The sequence below is a fragment of the Macaca mulatta genome, chromosome 11 (assembly GCF_049350105.2).
Source record: "Macaca mulatta isolate MMU2019108-1 chromosome 11, T2T-MMU8v2.0, whole genome shotgun sequence".
In the NCBI taxonomy this organism is placed as follows: domain Eukaryota; kingdom Metazoa; phylum Chordata; class Mammalia; order Primates; family Cercopithecidae; genus Macaca; species Macaca mulatta.
Genome location: NC_133416.1, coordinates 11275068 through 11298137, shown reverse-complemented (window position 1 = coordinate 11298137; position 23070 = coordinate 11275068). Strand labels below are relative to the sequence as shown.

At 33.7% G+C, this 23070-nt stretch overlaps 1 protein-coding gene across 2 annotated transcripts in view; it reads right to left on the bottom strand.

Annotated features, from left to right (window-relative positions):
• Positions 1 to 787: 787 nt before the first annotated feature.
• LOC722294 (ovostatin-like) overlaps positions 788 to 23070 on the bottom strand; it is a 149865-nt gene continuing 127582 nt past the window's right edge. For both annotated transcript variants that reach the window (XM_015151045.3, XM_077953579.1), the window contains exons 19-35: positions 21775 to 22003; positions 20086 to 20212; positions 19604 to 19722; positions 19036 to 19087; positions 17771 to 17854; positions 14666 to 14842; positions 14389 to 14470; positions 11571 to 11727; positions 9704 to 9778; positions 9207 to 9372; positions 8784 to 9007; positions 7193 to 7408; positions 5116 to 5240; positions 4389 to 4479; positions 3818 to 3886; positions 3502 to 3604; positions 788 to 1790 (exon numbers count right to left, since the gene is read on the bottom strand). In XM_015151045.3, coding sequence (XP_015006531.3) covers positions 1723 to 1790; positions 3502 to 3604; positions 3818 to 3886; positions 4389 to 4479; positions 5116 to 5240; positions 7193 to 7408; positions 8784 to 9007; positions 9207 to 9372; positions 9704 to 9778; positions 11571 to 11727; positions 14389 to 14470; positions 14666 to 14842; positions 17771 to 17854; positions 19036 to 19087; positions 19604 to 19722; positions 20086 to 20212; positions 21775 to 22003 — 2164 coding nt within the window. In that variant the 3' untranslated portion in view covers positions 788 to 1722. The remainder of the gene's footprint in view (positions 1791 to 3501; positions 3605 to 3817; positions 3887 to 4388; positions 4480 to 5115; positions 5241 to 7192; positions 7409 to 8783; positions 9008 to 9206; positions 9373 to 9703; positions 9779 to 11570; positions 11728 to 14388; positions 14471 to 14665; positions 14843 to 17770; positions 17855 to 19035; positions 19088 to 19603; positions 19723 to 20085; positions 20213 to 21774; positions 22004 to 23070) is intronic.

Below are 23070 nucleotides of genomic sequence, written 5' to 3'. Positions count from 1 at the left end.
AGTTACTTAATACATCATTATCACTGAAGACCATAGTTCACATTAGGGTTCACTCTTGGTGTTGTACATTCTATGAGTTTTGGCAAATGTATAATGATATGTATCCAATATACATTATATATAGTGCCATGCAGCATAGTTTCACTGTCCTAAAAACTTCCTGTGTTTCACCTAATTATCTTTCCCTCCCTGCAACCCCTGGCAACCATTGATCTTTTTACTGTCTCCATAGTTTTGCCTGTTCTAGATATTGTATGGTTTGGATAGTTGAATACAGCCAGAGCTGAAAGAAGTCACTGTGATTGAAGTGGGAAAGGGGAATAAAATAATATTTGATTGAAGTGGGAAAGGGGAATAAAATGATATTTGACAGATAAGCAGGGGAATTTTCATTTAATACCTTGTAAACTATGGTAAAACATTCATTGTTATCTGATGTACCATGGAAAGCTATAGAAGAAGAGATCTAAGCAAATGAAATAAACCTCTCTTTTAGAACATAGATTTTGGAGGTATAAATGATAGGTATTACTGATGGATGTAAAGTCTGTGAGCCAGGGAGAAATAAGCAAAATACACAGGTCTTGCACCTGTACCATAGATCTGTGTGGATGTGAAATATCATTACTGAGATGACTGGGTGACCAGGTATAAAGCGAGACTGATTGCATTGGGGAGCAGTTAGGAATGACAAATGACATTTGAAATGTTTAAGTTCGTTATGTTTGAGATATTTATGAGATAGTGCATTCATTTTCTATTGCTGCAGTAACAAATTATCTCATACTTTGTGGCTCAAAACAACATAAATTTATTCTTTTATCTTAACAGTTACAAGTAAATGCTTTAGGTACATGTATAAAAATAATTTTCTAAAATATATGTGTTTAATAATAACATACTAATGAATATTTGATCTTATAATTAAATCAAGTATATAATATTTTATAGCCAAGAAAACTTTACAAATATATCTTCAGAAATGATGCTCTAAGTGATTGGGTTAGAGAGGAGATGGGGGTGTTTGTTTCATCCTAAGCTTATCTGGAGAAAGAAAATTCAGTTTTAAAATGGAAGTTAAAAATACATAGGTTCTTTTTTAAAAAAACAAAAAAACAAAAAACAAACAAAAAAACCCATGGATTCTGGTCAGGTTTTACTCAATAATAGTTGCCAAGGAAAATAAACATATTTACGTTTCAATAACATGAAGGCTTACTTTTCCACACTTCCCAGAGAAATTATTCAGAAACACATACCAGAACTAAAGTATCAATACCTTAGAATACTCCTTATCTAACGAAGTGTTTTCTATAGTTATTCAGTGATTGATGGGATAGGCTTTCTCTGCTTGGGTTGCCCTGAAAGTAGAATTTGAGGTAAGGGCTTGGATGCAGATAATTCATTTCACTGGGGAGCCCAGGAAACATGAGTGAGAGAGCAGGGAGACTGTGTCAAAAAAGGACAAAGGCTAATTTAAGGATTTGTTGTGGAGTCTGCTTCCTGAAAATCTGGGAGATGGATTTCAAGGGGACTTCATGAGAAGCATTTGGAACGCCTCCCACAGTTCTTGACTAAGAGCAGAGGTGAGAGCGTTTGTCTACTGGCCCTGGTCTCTGCTGGTTGAAGCTTTTGGGAAGTGCAGGCTTAAAGCTTCCAGGAACAAACTTGATAGATATCTCAGTTACAAAGTATCTTCTTTTCCATCTCATTTTCCTTATCCTAGAATGAGGAGGTTTCAAGGGACATCTGACCACATGGTGTGCTGTATTCTGCAAGTGCAAATTCATCTGAAAGACAGTAATTGTTATTAGAAAGTTTTATAGCATTGTTCAAGAAGAAAGCATCTTTATTTCTTATCTGTTTAGAAATAAATTCCCCTAAATCTGTGCTACTATAACAGTTTCTTTGCTTAACAGCTTCCAAATATACTGTATTTTTATTCTTCTGATTTACATCACACTGCATGCATACCCATATGATCATTCTTAAGTGTTTCAGGTATGATGTTTTGTATATGATACATATTGAAACCTAACAGAGGTTAGGGTTTTCTCTTCTAGAATAAAGTGTCTATTTTACCACAAGAGCTGGAGGGACAGTGAAGACTTAGTTCAACCAGGTTTTTGTAAAGAAGTAAAGATGTGCTTACCAAATGTGTAGGTACTCAAAGTTTGTAAACCACTGTTGACTTACACTTAACACTTAATAGTTTGTATCACTATTGATTCACTCCCTTTTTTGGATGAAATATTTATCAAGATAGCATGTATAAAACAGGTTTTTGTTTTCTCAAAAAGTCTGTGAGTCATTTATTGGCTGAGGTAATCTGACTTGAAAATAATTAACTTGTCATTTTAATTCTTTAATTGGTAAAGTTATTAGACCTATGTTTTAATGTGTTCATAGACATAATTTTTACCTTGCAAAAGCACAGTGTTCAGATAAGCTTCAATTTCAAAACAAAAGACCTCATTTAGAGATTGTATTCTGCTACTTACTTGTTTGGTGTTATCAGTAAGAATTTGCCTTTCCTGAGCCTTGGTTAAAACATTAATAACACCATAAGAACTTGGTTGAAAACAAAACAAAACAAAACAAAATCCAGAAACCCAAAATTATCTGACCAAGTTGGCTCTGATTATAAATTTTTTATTTAAAAATTTCACTGTGCTAAGCAATACATGAATAGATAGATGGTAGCTAACTAGATAAACAGATGCCCAGACTAGCCTGTTGAAGGATGAGAGGCAAGAATAAGCTGATTCAGCTGGCAGTCAGTCAGCCGCCAATCAAGAGCCAGTCCAATGCTAGACATATGAATGAGGGCTCCTAGAATATCCAGCTGGCCAACTCACCAGGTGAATTACAGGTGCAATTCAAAGAGGGAAAAGCTGAACCAGCCCAAACCAGTCACCGTGCACCAATCAGCTTGGCTGATCCATAGAATTGCAAGGAATAATAAATGGTTGTGACTTTAAAAATGTTTTCTAAGAATATTTTTATGAACATATCTTTATCATCGCTAATAGTATATGTCTCTTTCTCTCTTCAAATAAACACGTAATTTCTGTATCCTGTAATTCACACTAATGCATAAACTATGCCAACCTTCATAGCCATTAACTTTATTTTGCCTGAATCTATATTCAGCTAGATAGCCTGCTTCACATTTATTTTCCAATAATTTAAGTGAACATCTTAGTGAGAAGACTGGTTAAGAAAAATCAGGCCAGTTTTGTCCATTTAGGTAGAAAAAACCCTCAAATTTTGCTCTTGAAATTCTGATGCTTTTTGTATTAGGCAGTATGAACAGTTACAAAACACCAAACAAGGGAAGAAGATTTCAAACATAAGAACTGTAACAGCAGTAGGGAAAATGAAAATTGGTTTAACTATTTAGGTTGGTGCAAAAGCAATCGCGGTTTTCGCCTTGAATGTAACGGCCAGAACTGCAATTACTTAATGACAAAAACCGCAGTAACTAAATACGGTTCTTACCAGTTTCATAATAATCATAGAGCTGAACAGATGCTGGCTTGATGTTGGATACGAGTGCATCTTGTTTGATGGAGAATGAGAATTGAATTTCTTTTTGAGTAACCTGAGAATAAATCAATATTGTTATGCATATTGAAATGTATTCCCTTAACTTCTCTCCATTTCAAATATTCAGAATTATTTTAGCAATACGGTTTCGATACTTTTGCTCTTAGGAAACTTTTTTAAACATAAAAAAACAAAGACAAAAGTAAAACCACATTGTGACTCAAGCATATACATCAACACACAAACTAAGTTATGACAGTAAACTCACATTCTCCAGGTAGAAAAAGACATGAGTGGTTTTGATTTCTACTCGTTGTACTTTGCCATCTTCCTGAAGCTAAAAATAAGGAAGAAAAGTGTGCTGAAAATTCAGGGAACTAGGATTACAAACATCTAGTGATCCAAAGATAAAATATTTGCTTTCAACTTGGAGGTTTTTCTGCATCTTTATAAATACTTGCCATGTTTCTATAAAGCTTCAACAACAAATATTTATCTTTGAGATTTACTCATTCAACATTTTTGAAACATCTATCTGTATATATTAGTTTCTAATTTTAAATAAATAGAATAATAGAATGAATATAATAATAACTAAACACTAACTCATTTACCTGTTTTTTAGTGATACACTGTTTTGACAATATAAGAATATAAATTAGTTTGAGAACCTCAATGTTTTACTTTAAGATACACATAAGATTCAAATTTTACTCCTTAAGAATAGAAAATGTATTCCTTTTTTAAATAAACTTGTGGCCAATGTATAGTATAGCACAGCGCTCAACACATTGTATCTATTCTGAAGTTATTTCAATTAACAGCATTTAAGTCTTTACCTTCTTAACTGATGATCTATCTGGTACAAATCCTGAAAGCATCTTCACATCAATGATTGCCATGTTGGAAGAGTTGCGCTTTCCATAATAACTTTTTTTTAAAAAAGTACAAAATTTAAAATTCAGATAAACTTTGATCATTATTTAGGAAAACAAAAATATTTAGGAAAACAAAAAATAAAATGTATTTTCATGCAAAAAAAAAAAGTTTATTTTATCATCCCCTTTATAGAGTTTATTGTTCTGAGACTGGAATAATTTAATAATAAACTGAAGTTAGTGGTGCTCCGAAATGACACAACATGCATCTTAATTCATTCCTAAGTGGACCCAGAGAATTGAACCTAGGTCTGATAACCTCGTTTTAGAATTTTATGTTTCAAAAGTAAGAGTTTGCAATGTGTTGATTTACAAACTAGAAACTAAGAAAATGTACCTCTTGAGGAGGAATTTATAGAATTTTTTCCCTTACAACTTCCTCCTGGTCCATATTTTTGCGAAGTCAGATTTATCTTTGCACCTACCATAATCTCATAAAATTTAGACAATTTAAACAAGATGAAATATATTTTCCAAGAGGATAAAGATAGGCCAGTCTTTCACATACAATAATTGGAATGTGGTTTCACTTGGAGGCAGAGAAAGACACTAGGCTACCTGAATTAGAGGTAGAGGGATATCTATGTTTACCAAAAAAAAAAAAAAAAAAAAAAAAAAGAGTTGTTACCTGGCTGAAACAACAAGGTCAAATTTTGCATCAAATAATCCTCTGCAGAAAGCATTGGCTGTATTCACAGAAAGGGAAAATCCAGATGACTTCTTAGGGAGCAGGATGTTATATCTCAGAGTTGACTTGGAGAAACATAGAATATGTTGTTGATTAACTAAAGGATTAATTTTAAATTCATTACCTCCACATTAACATTTCAACTTAAAGTTAATTTTTACCTCTCTGCTTCTTTTTTTCTATACAATTATATACAATATACTAGTAACACTAATTCTATACAATACACTAGTAACACTAGTAACTTTAGCTAACATTTATTGAACATATACTCTGTACTTACTTTTAAAAGCTTTTTTATATAATAATTATTTTAATGTTTCCAACAATCCTTTGAGGTGGATGCTATTTTTAACCTCCATTTTATAGATGAGGGAAATGGGGGACAGAAAGATGAGTAACTCGTCCAAACTCATACAGCTACTGAGTAGCAGAGTTAGACTATATCTATGCTGTGTTTTGGATAATAATTAAAATGATCTGATTTCAGCCTTAAGCAACTGATAAAATTACTATAATGTCAGAACTTCAGGAATCAAGGTAAATACCATGAATACAATGAATAAATTATAAGAGAAATTGTAGAATCTAAATCCAAGATAAAACGACTTGGTAAGAGGCTTGGTTAAAGACTTAACTTGACCTAATAATCCCACTTCAAGAAATATTTCCAGAAGATATACCTGTCCAAGTACAAAGTCATATATACACATTATTAATTTCAAAGTCATATGTAATGGTCAAAGAGGGGAACTACTGCCAACTGTCCAGAAACATTTGACATATTGAGTATACTCTGGTATATTGGACTATACAGTATGGCAATGCCAGCTAATAAAGGTAGAAGGTGTGATAGAATTAGAAAATCACCACTTTGTAGTTCTTAATGAAATGGTTGATCAGGTAAAGATCATCAATGCGTGTTAAGACTTTTAGGTAAAAATTGATGATGAACTCAACATCTTTACGATCCCAATGTAATATTTTGAATGTTAATTGTTGGTGCAAAGAAGAAAAAAGCAGCAACATTATTGGGGAAGTATGGCTATCACCACCTTTAATCCAGTGATCAAACTTCACATCACTAATGATGATGTGCCTCTGGATGTGATACAATATAAATATAGATCCAACTTTTAGTTACAGAAGGCACAGAATGAGACAACAAATTAAATGACAGCAGAAGAAAACAATCTGGTAAATTCAGAATTAGGGAAATTCTACACCACAACTGGCCTGATCTCTTGAACAAATTAATGTCACAAAAAATACAAAAAACTTGATAGATCTGTTAGGTTAAAAGAGACTTAAGAAGCATAACAAACAGCTGCAAAGTATGGTCTTTGATTGAATCCTGATTTGAAAAACAACCATAAAGTATATTTGGGGATAGAGGTTTGATAATTAAATTATATCATAATACAAACTATTGTTATTTATTTATTTATTTATTTTTTGAAATGGAGTCTCACTCTGTTGCCCAGGTTGGAGTGCAGTGGCATGTTCTTGGCCCATTGCAACCTCTGTCTCCTGGGTTCAAGCAATTAATTCTCCTGCCTCAGCCTCCCGAGTAGCTGGGATTACGGGCACACACAACCACTCCTGGCTAATTTTTTGTATGTTTAGTAGAAATGGGGTTTCACCATGCGGTCCAGGCTGGTCTCGAACTCCTGACCTCAAGTGATCCGCCTGCCTTGGCCTCCCAAAGTGCTGGGATTACAGGTGTGAGCCACTGCACCTGGCCAAGCTATTGTTAATGTGTGGTCGCTCTGATAATGGCATTGCAGTTACATAATTGCATGTCCTTATTTATTTTTTGGAGATCCATATATATCATATTTAGGAGTGGCATGATAACTCTAATTTACTTTAGAATTCAGCAAAACAATGTGAAGCAAAAATGACCAAATGTGAACAAACTATTAAATCTAGTTATTCGTTCGTTATACTATTCTCTCTAGTTTCACTTAGATTATAAGTTTTGATAAGTTGGGGGGTAAAAAAAGCCCAAAATTACCTGCACATAAACACAGCCATTGCCATTCACTTCCACCATATACTTTCCCTTAGTTGTTGGCAATGGAATTTGTTGTAGCAACAAACGGTTCTTATCATTCACTTGGAAGGCTGTATTGAATCCTTGGTCAGAGAAAATTTGCACTGAATTTTGTCTATTCTTAGAGAAAGTGAGCCTCTGGAATAGCGTCAGAGCTTGGAGAGCCACAATGGTATCCTAAAAGAAGAATGGCAAATTGTATTAAAGCATACCATGGGATTTAGCAATCAGTCAAATACAGCTGTGATTTATTTAAAAATAATTTAAAATGCGATTACATCTTTTTCCATGCATTTTACTTTGTTTTGTGAACTATACTGTCTTGGGTGCTGTATAATTTAAACAGACAAATGCGGTTTGTGGCAACATTTCTGTTCAAATCTTTAACACAAACAAAACATTGTTTAATAGAATAAAAATGTAAGAAAATGCCGAGAAAATTTTTTTTAAATGCCTATCAAATCAGGTTTTGTTTTACCAAACATCAAAGCATACAACGAGGCCAAAATATCAATGGAAAAAACAAAAAGACTAAAAAGATGACAAAATATATATGACTTTATATTTCAATAACAGTAGCATTTCAAATCATTGAGACAATTAATTATTACATAAATGACATCGAGAGAACTGGCTGGCCATTTAAAGTTAGGTCTCTACTGTAACTCTATCAAAATACATCCTATAAAATTACATCCCATAAAATTATATCCTATAAAATCAAAATATATCCTATAAAATGAATCATAATAGAAATACGATGAATTAATTCATATTACAGAAAAGTCTGATAATATATTTATATAATTTTTTGTGTTGAGTACTATTCTTAGTTTTAAAGTGAGAATCTTCAGTAGAATAATTATATTCAGTGAAAATGAAAAGAAAAGAATGTGTATTTTAAAGCATGATAAAAATTGGAAGAAAAACAGAAAGTTGACAAGGATGTTACATGCATTAGTAAGGTTAATATCTTTACTATATTCAGAAGTCTTACATATAATCAAGGAAAAGATTAATATCCCTATTAGGAAATATACAAATGATATGACCAGGAAATTTATAATATATGAAATAAAAGAGAACTTTAAAAAAATGAAAGCATATTCTATCTAAGTAGAAACCAGGGAGATTTATTTTTATACAGAATGTATTACTAATTTTATTGTATCAGATCAAGAGAAATGATTTTGAAATTATATAATGAAAGGTACACACTGCTGATGATAATGCAAATTGAGAACACCTTTTCTGATAAAATCATAGCTAATTTTATATAGAACATTTAGTAGGTTAGTACTTAAGTTTTTATTTTAAAAATTAAAGTAAAGCATATTTGAATAAGTATTTAGAGATTATTACTAGATAAAATGTTACATCTGTAAAAAACCTGAAAGACAGCAAATTGAAAAATGATAGCAAGTTCAATAGTGACAACAATTACATTTAATTGCATAAATGTAATATATAAATTTAAAGACCAATACCACCAACGCAAAGCAAGTTGCTCAATTTTCTTGTGCATAGAAATTTTACAAAGATATAGAGTTACCTTTGTGGAGAAGAAACCTCCACGGGAATTTTGCTGCTTTGCCACCCAATGTACAATCTGAGATGCATAGGACAGTTCTTCTGAAGTCAGCTGTGGCTTGAAAAGAAGAGCCAATAGCCCATAACAGGTCATCTCTATATCTGCGGAGGAAGCCTGAGGGTAGTACAAAGATGACGATCCTTCCATAGAAAACCTCTCTTCCAGTTCCCAGTACACGGAGCCACCTGACCAAAAAGTGAAAGGAATTCAACAGTGTCTGTGTCAAAGCATGGCATATAACTGTGTGTGGTCAAATGGGTGGTATTTGAGGGAGTGCAAACCTTACAACTGGTAATAAAGAAACATGAGGGGATGATAATTATCCCACTGCCAATCATTCTACTTATCCAGCATGTTACTCCAGGAAGGGTCAAAAACACTCACCTACTCTTTTTGCTTTTTTGTTCAGCTCATTGAAGAAGAATTCCCTTTTGTCTTCATAGCCTACTAAACTGTAAGTGTAGGCTAGGAGAGCCTGCTCATAAGTAGTCATAGCTCTTTCCCTAGATACAGTCTCTAAGCACTGGAGACCCTTTTGAATAGCCATAAACTGCAAAGAATAAAAAAAAAAAATCAAATGTGCACACAAAAACACATACAAAAACACAGATGTAGATATGATCATTGCTGGAAAAAAATTAGGAATGAATTTTGTTTGTGCTGAAACGTTCAAAGGGCAAATACAACATACTCATTTTAATTTCTACATAGTTCCATCTGCACAGTGTAATTTGACGATTCAGAAGAATATTGATTCAGTATTATTCAGCATATGTGGTAGCTACAAACATATAGTTCTACTTCCTATTACTATATTGTTGGCATAAAATGTTCTAAGTTCATAAGAAGCAAGTTAGTGGGATCACCAGTGGACTACATACCGAGACCGGGTGGTCAGCTTCAAGCAGAGCACCGATAACATATGCAGTTAGAGAGATTTCATTATCTTCTTTTCCCTGAATGAAACATAGGGGTAACATGTCAGTCTCATGGAATTCAGAGGAAGGGTATTTCTAAATCTAATATATTTGAAAACTCAGTTTGTTTGTTTTCTTTTCCTATATTTTTGGGAGGTGAAGTTTTTCATGTCCTCAAAAGATACTGTTTATAAAAAGTAGGAAATAGAGAACAAACACATGAACATTTTATATAAATAGGAGTATCACTTGTCAAAATAACTTACGGGCCTCAGAAGGCATTTAGAATCAAAGGAGGGAGAGAATGTTCTGCAAAGTTCTAATTTAATTCTCACCCTCATATTTACCCTAGAAATAATATAAAAAGTATCATGAAAAGAATGCATGCCATGATACTACTACGATTAAAAGAGTATAGTATAAAATAGAAATATTTTATAGTAGTATAATCAGTAGATCAATCAATAGAGCAGAAAGAAATCATATCAAGTATAGAAAACAATGTAACAAAGTTAGCCTCAAAAATCGGTAGAAACAGAAAGCATTAATTAACAAGAGGTGTCATGATAAGTGGTGAACTATTTGGAATATAGAAGTAAATTACATATAAATTACACAACATACTGAATAAATTCTAGTAGGTCAATAATATTAGCTATAAAGAAAATCAAACTAGCTCCAAAAGATTAAAAGACAGTTACAAATAAGAAAAAATAAACTAAAAATAATCATATGAAAAATATTTGACTTTTGAACCAATTGACCTATAAACAAAAATAGACATTAAGCACCATCTTTTTTCTTTTATATTTTCAAAGATTTTTGTTTTCATACTTATATTACTCAGAGTCAGCAGTAGTGCTATGAGTTAGATACTCTACATGTAAAAAGAATCAAAATTGGCACAATTTTACTAAAAATCAATCTGGTAACGTTTTATCAGAACCTTAAAAAATTACACTTTTAGATAGCTATCCTAATTCAATAATGAACTAGGGGCCTATTTACATATAAGAATGTTAACAAAACATTATTTTGAGTTTATTAAGCATTACTGAAACCTCAAGAAAGATTTTGGTTTATTCATATGATGATGTATAGAGAGCTATTAATTTTATGTTTTTAAGTTATTCTAATGACATGGCAGAGTTATTATAAATAATGTTAGGTTTCAAAAAGGGAAGACTAAAAATCCATGCAGGATAATCTCAATTATATTTATAAAGCATAAGTAAAAAGACTGAAGGAAAATATTGCCAAAACATTAATGGTGATTATTTCTGAATTGTTGACATACGAATAATATTTTGGTCAATATCTTATATGAAATCTCCGAGCTACTTTCAATAAATAAATACTACTATGATAATTATGAAGAAAACATAAGTTTTAAAACACTTAGAAATAAAAGGCATATTCATTATGAACACTTATCTCAGGGATATTAGCAAGTAAGAGCAAAACAAATTTAATTCTAATAACAAAACAATATTGATAAAGAATTTCTTAAATGATAAAGCACTAAGCTATTAAGAATTATCCAGGTTCTGTTACTTCTTTGTTTACACTTTTACTAATAATCCTGCTCTTGCACCCTGCCCCCAGTCACCACAGTTACTGTTAGAATCTTCTAGAGTTTTTAACCTGACTGAAGGAAAGAAAATGTTCCATTTGCTATAAAGAAACGTTTTATTGGTTTTCAAGATAATTAGCTTATGCTAGTAGAAATTCCTGTTCAACAATTTTTACCAATTTCTTCAGTGTACTTTGGGATTCACTAAACAATTATAATGAAAGAATAGAAAACTGTAAGGTAGAATCTCATCAGTACCTTCAAAGCATTGTTGAAGACTTTGCCAAAATTTAGGAAGCAGCCATCTGGTTTCTGAATATTTAAGAGCCAAATAAGCGTTTGGGATTGAACTTTGTCATCGATATAAATGTAACGTTTAGCCTGTGCAAATGACTTGTAAACAAATGCAGTGAGCCTGGAAAAAAAGATATACAGTGCATATTATAACAACCATTGAGAGGCAGGTGAATTCTCATTAAAATATGTGACTTGCTTCTGGCCAGGCATGGTGGCTCACGCTTGTGATCCCAGCACTTTGGGAGGCCGAGGCAGGTGGATCACAAGGTCAGGAGTTCGAGACCAGGTTGGCCAATATGGTGAAACCCCCTCTCCACTAAAAGTATGAAAATTAGCCGGGTGTGGTCGTGGGCACCTGTAGTTTCAGTTACTTGGGAGGCTGAGGCAGGAGAGTCGGTTGAACCTGGGAGGCAGAGGTTGCAGTGAGCCGAAATCATACCACTGCATTCCAGCCCGGGCAACAGAGCGAGACTCCATCTCAAAAAAAAAAAAAAAAAAAAAGAAAGAAAAAGAAAGAAAAAAAGTGTAACTTGCTTCAATTATGTTTTTAGTTTCACATCCTGAAAATTTCTTTCTCAAATTCTAGCCGAACGTGTCCACCCACCCATCTCTTTGGCTTAAGGGATGATTTAAGTTATTCTAATGACATGGCAAAGTTACTACAAATAATGTTAGGTTTCAAGAAAGGAAGACTAACCTCTCATACAGGATAATCTCAATTATGTTTATAAAGCATAGGAGAAAAAGACTGAAGGAAAATATTGCCAAAACATTAATGGAGATTATTTATGAGTTGCTCAGATAAGAATAATATTTTTATTAATTTGCATATTACTGATTTGCTTAATTTGCATATTACTGATTTGGTAATAATTTATATGTTGCTGGTTAATAACTTAAATCAAGTCTCCATCCATTTGACTTAAATCCTCTCTTCCTCCTTCTCTGAATTCATCATTCATGCCCTCAATGAAGAGTCACCTTCTCTATAACATCTTCCCAGATTCTTTTATCTCTACCCCAAGCAAAACTAGAATTCCTGCACTTGTCCCCTCTTAACACCTAAGAGCTTATTGGGAAATTATAGGATGTTGTAACTAGAAAAATATCTTAAGAGGCCAAGATGAGGTATGTGTGCCTTATTATCATTTCATGATAACCTGAGGTGTACAGGGTTTAAATGGCTCATCCAAAACGAGCTGTAGTTTATACTTAGTTAACTTCTCCCTTGTAGACTGGCATTCCTAACAGGTAAACACGGTCGGATTCATCCATGTGTGTAATATGCATTGCATTTGGTCCAAACACGTCATCACACAATTGCTGGAAAAGTTGCCATGCCTATATACTTCCATAGGATCATGTGCATATTTTTATTACAGCTTTTATCACGTTGTGTTTTATTTTTTTTTCTTAGTTGCCTTTTCCCACTATACTCCACACTTCTCAGAGTCAAGGGTCATGTACTATCAAGAGGCAAAATAATGTAGTGAGTGAAGGTTCACATTCTGGAACAGACATTCAAGTTCTGCCACAATATTGGCAATGTGAACTTGCACAAATTATTTAACCTCTCGGTGGGTTGTGGGCAGAATTGTGTTGCCTCCTCATTCAAATTCAAATGTTGAACCCCTATACCTCAGTACCGGAGAATTTGACTTGTTTTTAAAGATAGGGTCTTCAAAGAGGTAAGTTAAAATGATGTCATTTGAGTAGACTCTAATCCAATACGACAATATGACTGGTGTCCTCATAAGAAGAGGAAATTTGGACACAGATATGCACTGAGATAAGACCGTGAGAAGACGGGGAGAAGACAGCCATGTCCAAGCCCAGAAGACAGGTTCAAAAAAATGTCAACGTTATTAACACCTGAGTCATGGACTTCTGGCTCCCGGAATCATAAGAAGACAAATTTCTGTTGTTTACGCCATCTAGTCTGTGGTGCTTTTTTATGGTACCTAGCAAAATAATACATTGTGTTTCTGTTTCTTTATATGTAAAATGGGTGTCATGATGCTATCTGCCTCACTGGGTAATTATGGAGATTTACTACCCTCAATTAGAAAAGAAACAATAATGATTATTATAGCGAGCATCTGTCTTTTTGTACCTCAAGGATGTATTACTGTTCCCAGGACATAGCAGCTAGGGGTGAATATGTATTTGTAAATAAAAGTTAATAATATAGGGAATAAATTTTAAAATTTAACTTGCATCTCATTAATCACCCTGTCTTTTAGGCATTACAGTAATAATGCAATCTTTGCTTAAATTATTTTGGTTTTAGTGCTTATTTCCCCATTTGTCGCAACCAGGATTCTGCTCCAATATAGGTTTTTAAAGTCTCATTAGGAGGATTCATAATTACACAGCACAATTTCTGAGCGGCACTATCAGTTATCATAAACAATCTTGAGACTATCTTTAGGTTAGGTTGGGATATTATTGTTTCAATGGAATAATTTGCTTCTATAATAATTGTAGTTTCATACCTTTTATCCTGCTCTATTGAGTTACTTTGTCTAGTAATTTGCTTATGTATCATGTATAATTTTTTTGTAAGTAAAAGATAGAAATACCATAAGTCTTTAACCCAAGAGCCCAGGAATCCTATTAAAAGAATGTGTATATGTGTGTGGAAGTTTGTATATTTATAGTTTGTGGGGGAAGATCCATAGTTTTTATAAAATTCTCAAAAATCACTTGAAAAAAATAAGTAGATTAGAAGTAATTAGAAACATCTAGTTAAACTGATGTAAATAACAAAACTTCAAACCATGTGTGTCCATGTTCATCTTTATGTCCAAAGGTACTATATGATCCATCGAAGTGTTTATAAGACAGCTGTCTCTGATAACCTGAAACAGGAAAAGATATTATTTTTCAAATTAAAATGGATGATCCAGAAGAAAAGTTGGATAAGTTGAATATTTGTGTTAGTTATAAATGGATGTATACATACAGACAAATACATTCACGTACTTAACAAGCAAAATAGCCGGGATTCAGGGATTTAACTGAGAGAAGCAAAATAAGGCTTCCAAATGCTTTACCTGTGGTCAGGTATCCAATAATCTTGGATTTGATCTCTTCGGTCAGTTGTTGAGTCTGACTCAGATAGTCCAAGATGTAAATATTGGGAGTGAATAGGGCCATATTCTGCTCTCCACAACCAAAAGGCAGGTGAAGAAGATTCTGTAAGTTTTGCATGGCAGAACCGAGAATGTCTCCTGAAAAATCAATCAAGTCAATATGAAGGACTTTGTAAAAATTGATAAGATGAAGAATATTAGTTTGTATTCAACATCTCTATGTCATAGATACCGGAAATAATTATTTTAACTATTATCTGGATCTTATTTTCTCTTCCATTTGTTGGACCCACACTATAGAATTAGCAAGACAACTCAGGGCCTTGTTTTCAGAACCATGGTGGAGATATGTTATCCAAAGCAGCACAGCCAAGAGCAGAAGAACCCAAGTTTGTGGGAATCAAAATTTCTGGAGAGCTCCCAGGGTGAAGTAGAAAACTCCAGGTCAATCATCATTTCAAAAACAACAGGATTTGGGCCCAAAATAAACCTTTGTAAAATGCTTGCCATTTATCAGATGCTGTTCTGAACACTCTGCTCATGCTCATTCATTCAATGCTTATAATAATAACACGAATGGGTATTATTTTTTTCATTTATAATGAAATTGAGGCACACAGAGTCTGAAAATTTTCCCAGCATCATCCGGAAAAGACACAGCGGAGTCAGGAATTCAGCATACAAAATAGTGCTTCAGAGTGCCTGGACTTGGACACTTCCCTACACACTTTCTACCAATATCTAATAGTTGTGTAGCATTTACTACATGTCTCGAGATGTCTAAGCATCTTAACTCATTTAATTTTTATAACAATCCTATGAAATAAGTAACACTATTATCTTTAGGTAAGGGATGAAGAAATGAGACACAGAGAGGTTCAGCAATTTTCCCAAAGTGACACAGCAAGTGGTAAAAATGGGATTCAAACCCAAGGCAGCCTTCTGGGAAAGTCAGTTCTCTTATCCACTATGCTTTGCCACTGTAAAGAACTTCTACAGTCCGAAGACTGAAATCATATCAGGAATCTTTTTGAATCACAAGGGCATGAAACTAGAAATAAATAACAGGACAAAAATTCACAAATATGTAGAAATTGAACACATGCCTGAATACCCACTGGGTCAAGGAAGAAATCAAAAGGGAAATAAAAAAATACCTTGAGACAAAAGAAAATGGAAACACAACATACTAAATCTTATGGGATACAGCAGAAGCAGTTTGGAGAGGTAAATGTATATTCATAAACTGCTATATCATAAAAGAAGAAAGATCACAAATAAATGATCTAATGTTACATTTTAAGGAATCAGAAAAAGAACAAACTAAGCCCAAAGGTAGCAAAAGAAAGGGAATAACAAAGATTAGAACAGGAATAAATGAAGTAGAGATTAGAAAAACAATCAATGAAACTAGTTTGTTGAAAACATAAATGAAATCGACAAACCATTACCTAAGATAAAAAGAGCGAAGACTCAAATAAACAGGACCATAAATGAAGGATGAGATATTAGAACTTATACCACAGGGATACAAAGGATCATATAAAACTACTATGAAGCATTATATGCCAGTAAACTGATAATCTAGAAGTAAATACATTCATGCACACACATAACCTGCTAAGACCGAATCATAAATAAACAGTCTGAGAAGACTAATAGTGAGTAAGGAGATTTAATCAATATCACAGGTCTCCCATCAAATAAAAGTCCCAGACTGGATGGCTTCCCTGATGAATTCTCCCAAATATTTAAAGAACTAACATCAGTTCTTACCAGACTCTTCCAAGAAATCAAAGTGGAAGTAATACTTCCAAATTCATGTTACAAGTCTAGTATTACCCTGATACCAAAGCCAGACAAGGACATTACAAGAAAAGAAAACTACAGACCAAGATCCCTGATGCATATAAACCCCAAAAATCCTCAACAAAACACTAACTAGCTAATTGAATTCAATGGCTCACTAAATAGATGGAAACTGAGCCATTTGCTATTAAGAGAGCCTAAAAATAAGAAGGGTTTAGAATGATGGTGCTGGATATAATGGTGTAGCGTCTGTGACTTGTATTTGTTGGATATCATTTTGGTAATGAGACTTACTTGCTCAAAGCCAAAAGCTCAAGTAAGTGCAGGTCTTCTTTGGTTTTGATACTGGAAGATGTTCTGGATATAAGCTGAGTGTTCTTCCCCTCCCTGTTAGTATTTTTCTGGTCTATACTTCTTCTACTGCAACAATGCAAGATATAACCATAATGCCACATAGAGTGCAGAATTCCTTCTACTGTACAGTATTCTTTAGATGTTCCTCTTAAGTCTTTAATCTGGGCCGTATATAGGTGATGACTAGAAGGTAGGGGCTAAACAGTCCAGAATTGTTTTTTGAAAAGATAGAAATAAATCATGGAGGTAACTATCTTTGAAATCTGGAATGAGCAAGAAAGCAATTTGCCCTTTTTAACATGGGAACAATGACAGGAATATATTCTATTTAATTTTGGCATACATTTTATGTTTCTATATCTAAACACGTCTTACAGTTATTCTTATTACCCTTAAGCTTTTCCAGTTGTTGGCGCGTTACTGGGGTTCTAGGTTTACAGGGCCTGTAAGTTACGAGTAGGACACTTTGCCCAGCTTTGGTCATTGTCCCACAGGGACCACTGCCTTTGTGTGGAATGCTGTTTGCTCCTACCTGAGTGTTGTAATTTCAGGGCAAAAGAAGTGAAATATCGATGTTAACCAGTTCAGCACACTGTACTCTAAAAATCACTGGTTTGTGAGAAAACATAAAGTTTTTCCTTACTGAGGTAGCCTTAAATGAGACATGAGCCAGAAATGCTAATGACGGGAGTAAATTTTTATGTGTCAGATGAAATGGCCTTTAAGAAAGGAAAGTGAGTGTGTCATATATAACAACTTAGTCATATATACCAACCTCAATTATAAAATTCTTAGGCTAGAAATGCAGTCTAAAACAGATGACAAAATAGAACCATGGCAGAAATAGGTATAATTTTTCTCTTCTTTCCAAGCCTGTGTAATTATAGTGCTTTGCAGACTTACCAAGGACAGACCAATAAGCTCTAGGTGAATCTTTTACAAGATTATCTGGTAAAGTTAGCACTACTGGTTGAGATACTGTGGATCCTAGGAAACAGTAAAGTGAAATTATTAATTCAGATCTCTCATTTATTTTAAAAACCATGATTTGACTTTGAATATAAGTTATCTTCTTGATTGTTAAATCACTTAATGTCTACTTATTGACTATTCCCAACTCTGAAATAATCAGAAAAAAAGGTCAAAGAGATTCCTATAATTATAACTAATCATATTCACATAAACTCTTCACAATCAGTTACAATTTAACATATAATGAAACCTTAACTTTGGTGAGTACATTCCAATTTACTTTTGCACCTATGATTTAATTGGATTTTCACAAAACAACTTATAGGATGAATAGACTAGATGTTTTTCCTGCCTTGGTATAGAAGAGTATGCTTAGGCCAAAAGAAAATAAATTTGGAACATCTCCTAATTGTAAGTGATAAAACACTGAATCTGAACCCACGCTTTTTGAATTGGGTTGAACATAATTTTCATACTGGTATTAAAAATACTCCACTACCTGTGTATGCTCCTTAAGGTGACAAAATATTGGAATATAAAATGAGATCTCTGGCTACTATTAACTCCAGGGGCCTCTAATATTTCTAACATTCAAACAAACAAATAAATGGTGGCAAAAGCAAAATAAATTAGATAATAGAAAGAAATCCAGTTGCAGTCTGGTACTATTTATAGGGCAATTAATTGTTGCAGTGTTGGAAACAAATATTTTTAAGCAATAGATGTGAGACAAAGCCCAGATAGGTAATGGACTTCAGAAGATGTGGTAATCAGAAAAAAAGACTTGTCAGAATTTGGTTCAGAGGTGGGAGGATAAAATAAATGACATACATTAGGTAGAGAAAATTCTTCTCTGGTTGGGTGCTTTGGACAGAACTTTTAGAGTCATAGTTACTATTTTTAATGACAAAATTAAGGCTTTGATGGGTAGAAATTAAATGGTAGAGATAAGGGTTAAAGTCACGGATACTTGAATTTCTGAACTAGGGAACAGTCAATAAGGAAGAACTAAAAGTTTAAAATTTGCTTTGGCTTGGGAAATTATTAAGTTTTATTACTTGAAAGTAATTTAATCTTTCCCAGTAGCCATGTTCTGAGAAGATAAATAATAAAACCCTTCATTCTAAAACAAAGACAAATAAAAGTTTCATTCAATATTGCCATGTCAGCAAAAACATGTAAAGATATCTACTTGCCATTTGTACAAATAAGTGAGCCCTGTGTCATCTCCTTTTCAATACCTTCAGGCTAATTGTTGGAAGAAGAAAAGAAAGTAGTCATGATTAATTTCATAATCAACAATATTCTGAATATTCAGCTTATTCATAAATTAATAATAATGCCTAAATAGAACAAATCACCTTCAAAATTTATTCCAGATAGTGCATCTATGAATTATTAAGCCCAAGATAATGCGGAGATGACCCATTTGATTTTGCATGCTATACAATAAGCTGTGTTACCAAAATGAAAATCAAGGATTTTCATAAAGATCCTTCAAGCTTCAAAATTCTTTCCCTCTATTGCAAGACTATTATACAGTTGACTTTAAATATTCTTTGCATAAGTGGATGAGATGTGTACCTCTGGCCTTCTTTTCCAAATATTTGATTGAAATACTGTGTTTTATCTTTGGATAAGTGGTTCACTCCTCTTTCCATGGGTTCTGAAAGCTATACTTTATGCTTCTTAATGGAGATAAATCTTTGAAATACACACAGATTGTTTTCCTCAAGGCCCAAAAGTTTTACTTCGAAGTCATACCTCTACCAGCAAGGGTTTGATCAGTGTATCCCTCCAGCCAATGTCTGGAGCTGTAGATGACCCATTCCCGCAGCCACTATTTTGCAGGGTTTCAGCAGTGACAGTGAGGTTGACTGTACCTTAAGTGGCATAAAATGTAAATGGCAGTTATTTGAATGAAGATATAAGGAGGCAGAAATCATTTTGAACTCTATGTTGAGGTAAATTGTTAAAATAATTGAAATTTGACAGGGGAGAGAATAAAATATGACCTGGAAAATAAACACTCTTGAAGTCAAGACTTGATTCCAACTCCCCACCCCTGTCCTCAGGCATACTGGTCTTGGGTTGTGAAAGAGAATACCATCATAAGGAATGGAAGAATGGATAAGCGGTGCTGGTAAGTAATGGGTAAATTGCCTATCATAGACAAAGAGTCTAACATGAGCTCTTAGGGGGATTTACAAAGGGATGTGAAAACATATAATAACTGTAAATCTTACCCAGTGTTTGGGGGGTAACCAGCCAAGTAAAGGATTTTTTCTCATTGCCACATATACAAATATTTTCATGTTCAGTTGAGAGAAGTCTGGCTTGGTAAACACTAGATGCTTTCAGTACAGTATTAACCTGTGAGGGCCCAATAAGGAAAGATAGAGAAAAAGTATTTAATCTTTTCCATACATAAACATAGCATAGTCACACAAGTCTGAGAAGTTAGAAAGGAAGTTCCCCACCTTTCATATTTTCTGCTGTGGAAAGAATGGTTCCCAAACCACAAGACCTTCAAAGTCTTACAACAGAGTTATAATTTGACCTTTGGCACTTAGTGACTAATTACTCTGAAAAACCAGTATTTAGGTCTTATATAATAATGCATTACTTCACAGAACTGCAGCGGAATAAGCAGATGTTTTGGACAATTTGGGTTGACCAAGTTATCATAAGCTCTTGGGAGTCTGTTTCCTTTTTCTTTTTCTTTTCTGTAAATTGAGGACATTGTCATCTACAGTTCACAGCCATGTGTGCTATGGCAAATAGCAGATACAAAGCATCTAGAAGACTGCATCACAACTCAGGCTCACAAATAAAAACTTTACTAACAAGGAAGCAAAAACACACTTTCCTGAATATGAAAAAAATGTACTTATATTTTTTCCTAAAAAATAGCTTCCTAACAAACTGAATAGTTCGACCTGCTTGATTTTTTTTTTTTTTAAGTAAACAGTATCACTTAAAGTAAAATCTGTTGATTAGGTTTGTTACCTGGCACTCTGGACATGTCATTTTGTCACTATTCTCTACTGGTGTTCACCAAATAATTGGATGTCAACAAAAGGTTGGGTTTGGGGATCATACCATATTGCAAACCATTGAAAGAGATGAGCTAATGCAAAAAACAAAGGCCACATTATTATTATAGATCTAGTTGAAGTTTGTTATTTTGGTAAAAGTTAAAGAGATGGGAAGCAAATGTGAATGCCTGTTATTTGCAGTGTATTGTGTAAGGCTTGTGGTTTATATTATCTCATTCAATTCTCATAAGGACGCAGCCAAATATGTATTACTAACAGCATTTTACACCAGATACACTGAGGCTGATGGAGATCAGTACCTTGTTCAAAGCAACAGAACTAGACAGTGTAAAAACCAAGATATAAACCCACATAGAAATGGTGTGTGTGTTTTATCTATTGTGAAATTGCTGGGGTTTTTTTCCATAGCTATTGGTCAGTTCTCAAGAGCCTATGAAACCCCTAAGCTGTCGTGTATTTTGCATATCCTCATGTATCCCAAAGGTAAACAAACTTAAAATCTAATCTGATAATAGCGTAATTATTCACAAGTCCTTTGGCTTCAAAAGGGTCTTACACATAAAATTATTGAATAGTTGAAGAATCAAAAGTTCTAGGGATCTCTTCAATCATTTCCACCCACTCTCCCCTCACACACAATAATAAAAAGTAGCATACACCATAGAGCTTAAGTTCTTTTATGTTCAGCCAGCCACCTAGATATAATAATTTAGACATCTAAATCACACATTGTGCGGTTGGTAGAGCTTGTTAATGTTTTTTAAAAACTTAGGAAGGAAAGACAAGTTCTTACCAAGTTCTGATCATCAGGCAACTGATATTTGAAGATAATTTACATAGGGAAGAACTTGCTATTTTACTAAGAAGAGCTGGTACCTGAATACAGCTCTTGAGATAGTTGAAGACATTGGCCTTCAGAGTGAATGCTTCTCCTCGAACCACCGAATAGGGCAAAGTGAGATCCACAAAGAAGGGCTGAAAAGCTGTCATGGAGACAGTTGGGGAGAGGCCAAATCCAGCTTTGTCATTCATGCAGAATCCACTGGCCTTCCATTGTGTAATTGTATCTGGAACAGTAAGCCTAAGGTTGGCTGCACCTGAGGAGCTAATAAAAGAAGAGATAGCATACAGATTCAGAGAGAAGCTGTCACGGTATAACGCATGTATAATTGGATCATTCCACTTCCTTGGAGCTCTACATTTCCTCCTTTGATGGTTCAATGGTCTGCTAAACTACAATAGGCAAATTCTCTCTTTTTTTTTTTATCCCATTCTTCCTCTGTTTTGCTCCATATCATATCTTATCTGTAAAGAAGCTTAACATTAAGCTTTTGTGTCCAGTGCATTAGCTTTCCTTACCTTTGAGTCATCTTTGACTCTACTGTTTCTTAATTGTGAGAGCTCATCTTTTAATTCTATTTTAAATTTTATGATACTACGTATTTTCTTATAAACACTGAACAATTATGAACCATTAAAATACTCCATATGGGCATTAATCTTTTACTTTCTTATAAAACACTGAGAAAGATACTTTCATCTCTGTGCATTTCTGTCTTTCGTTATCAGTAGACACTATGAGTGGTCTTTAGCACCAAAATATTTGGAAATGTTTGAACAGGAGACATGAATTAATGACTCATTTAATTTACTCAGAATATCTAAATTGGCAATTTGTTTAACTTTAGTTTACTTATAAGTCGTTGCTATCACATTTATCCAACTTTACTGATAAGTATAAAACATGAGCCATATAATACGGTTTTTAAGTTTAAAGTGTGCATATTAGCCTTATACTTGAAATTTTTATGGCACCTTAGAAATTTACTTTTTTCCAACCTCCTTTCCTCCTCTTCTTCCTTCCGTTTATTATTTCCTTTTTTCTTCCTCTTTTACATTTTCTTTTCTCCTCTTTCTCCTTTCTCCCTTACCTCCATATGTATTTGTTGAGTATTATGTTCATTATGTCATACAACAAAAATTTCAGTGTGCTTTATAGTCTCCCGTACAACTTTCCTTCCAACAACATCCAAGTTCTTATAAAAAAAAGTGATAAAACATAATAGAGTAAGAAAAAGAAATAAGGAAAAAATAAAAGGAGAAAGTGAAAGGAAGAAAAAAGAGAAGTTAGAATCCTATCACAGGCTCTGCAGAATTTTTGACACACTCTTA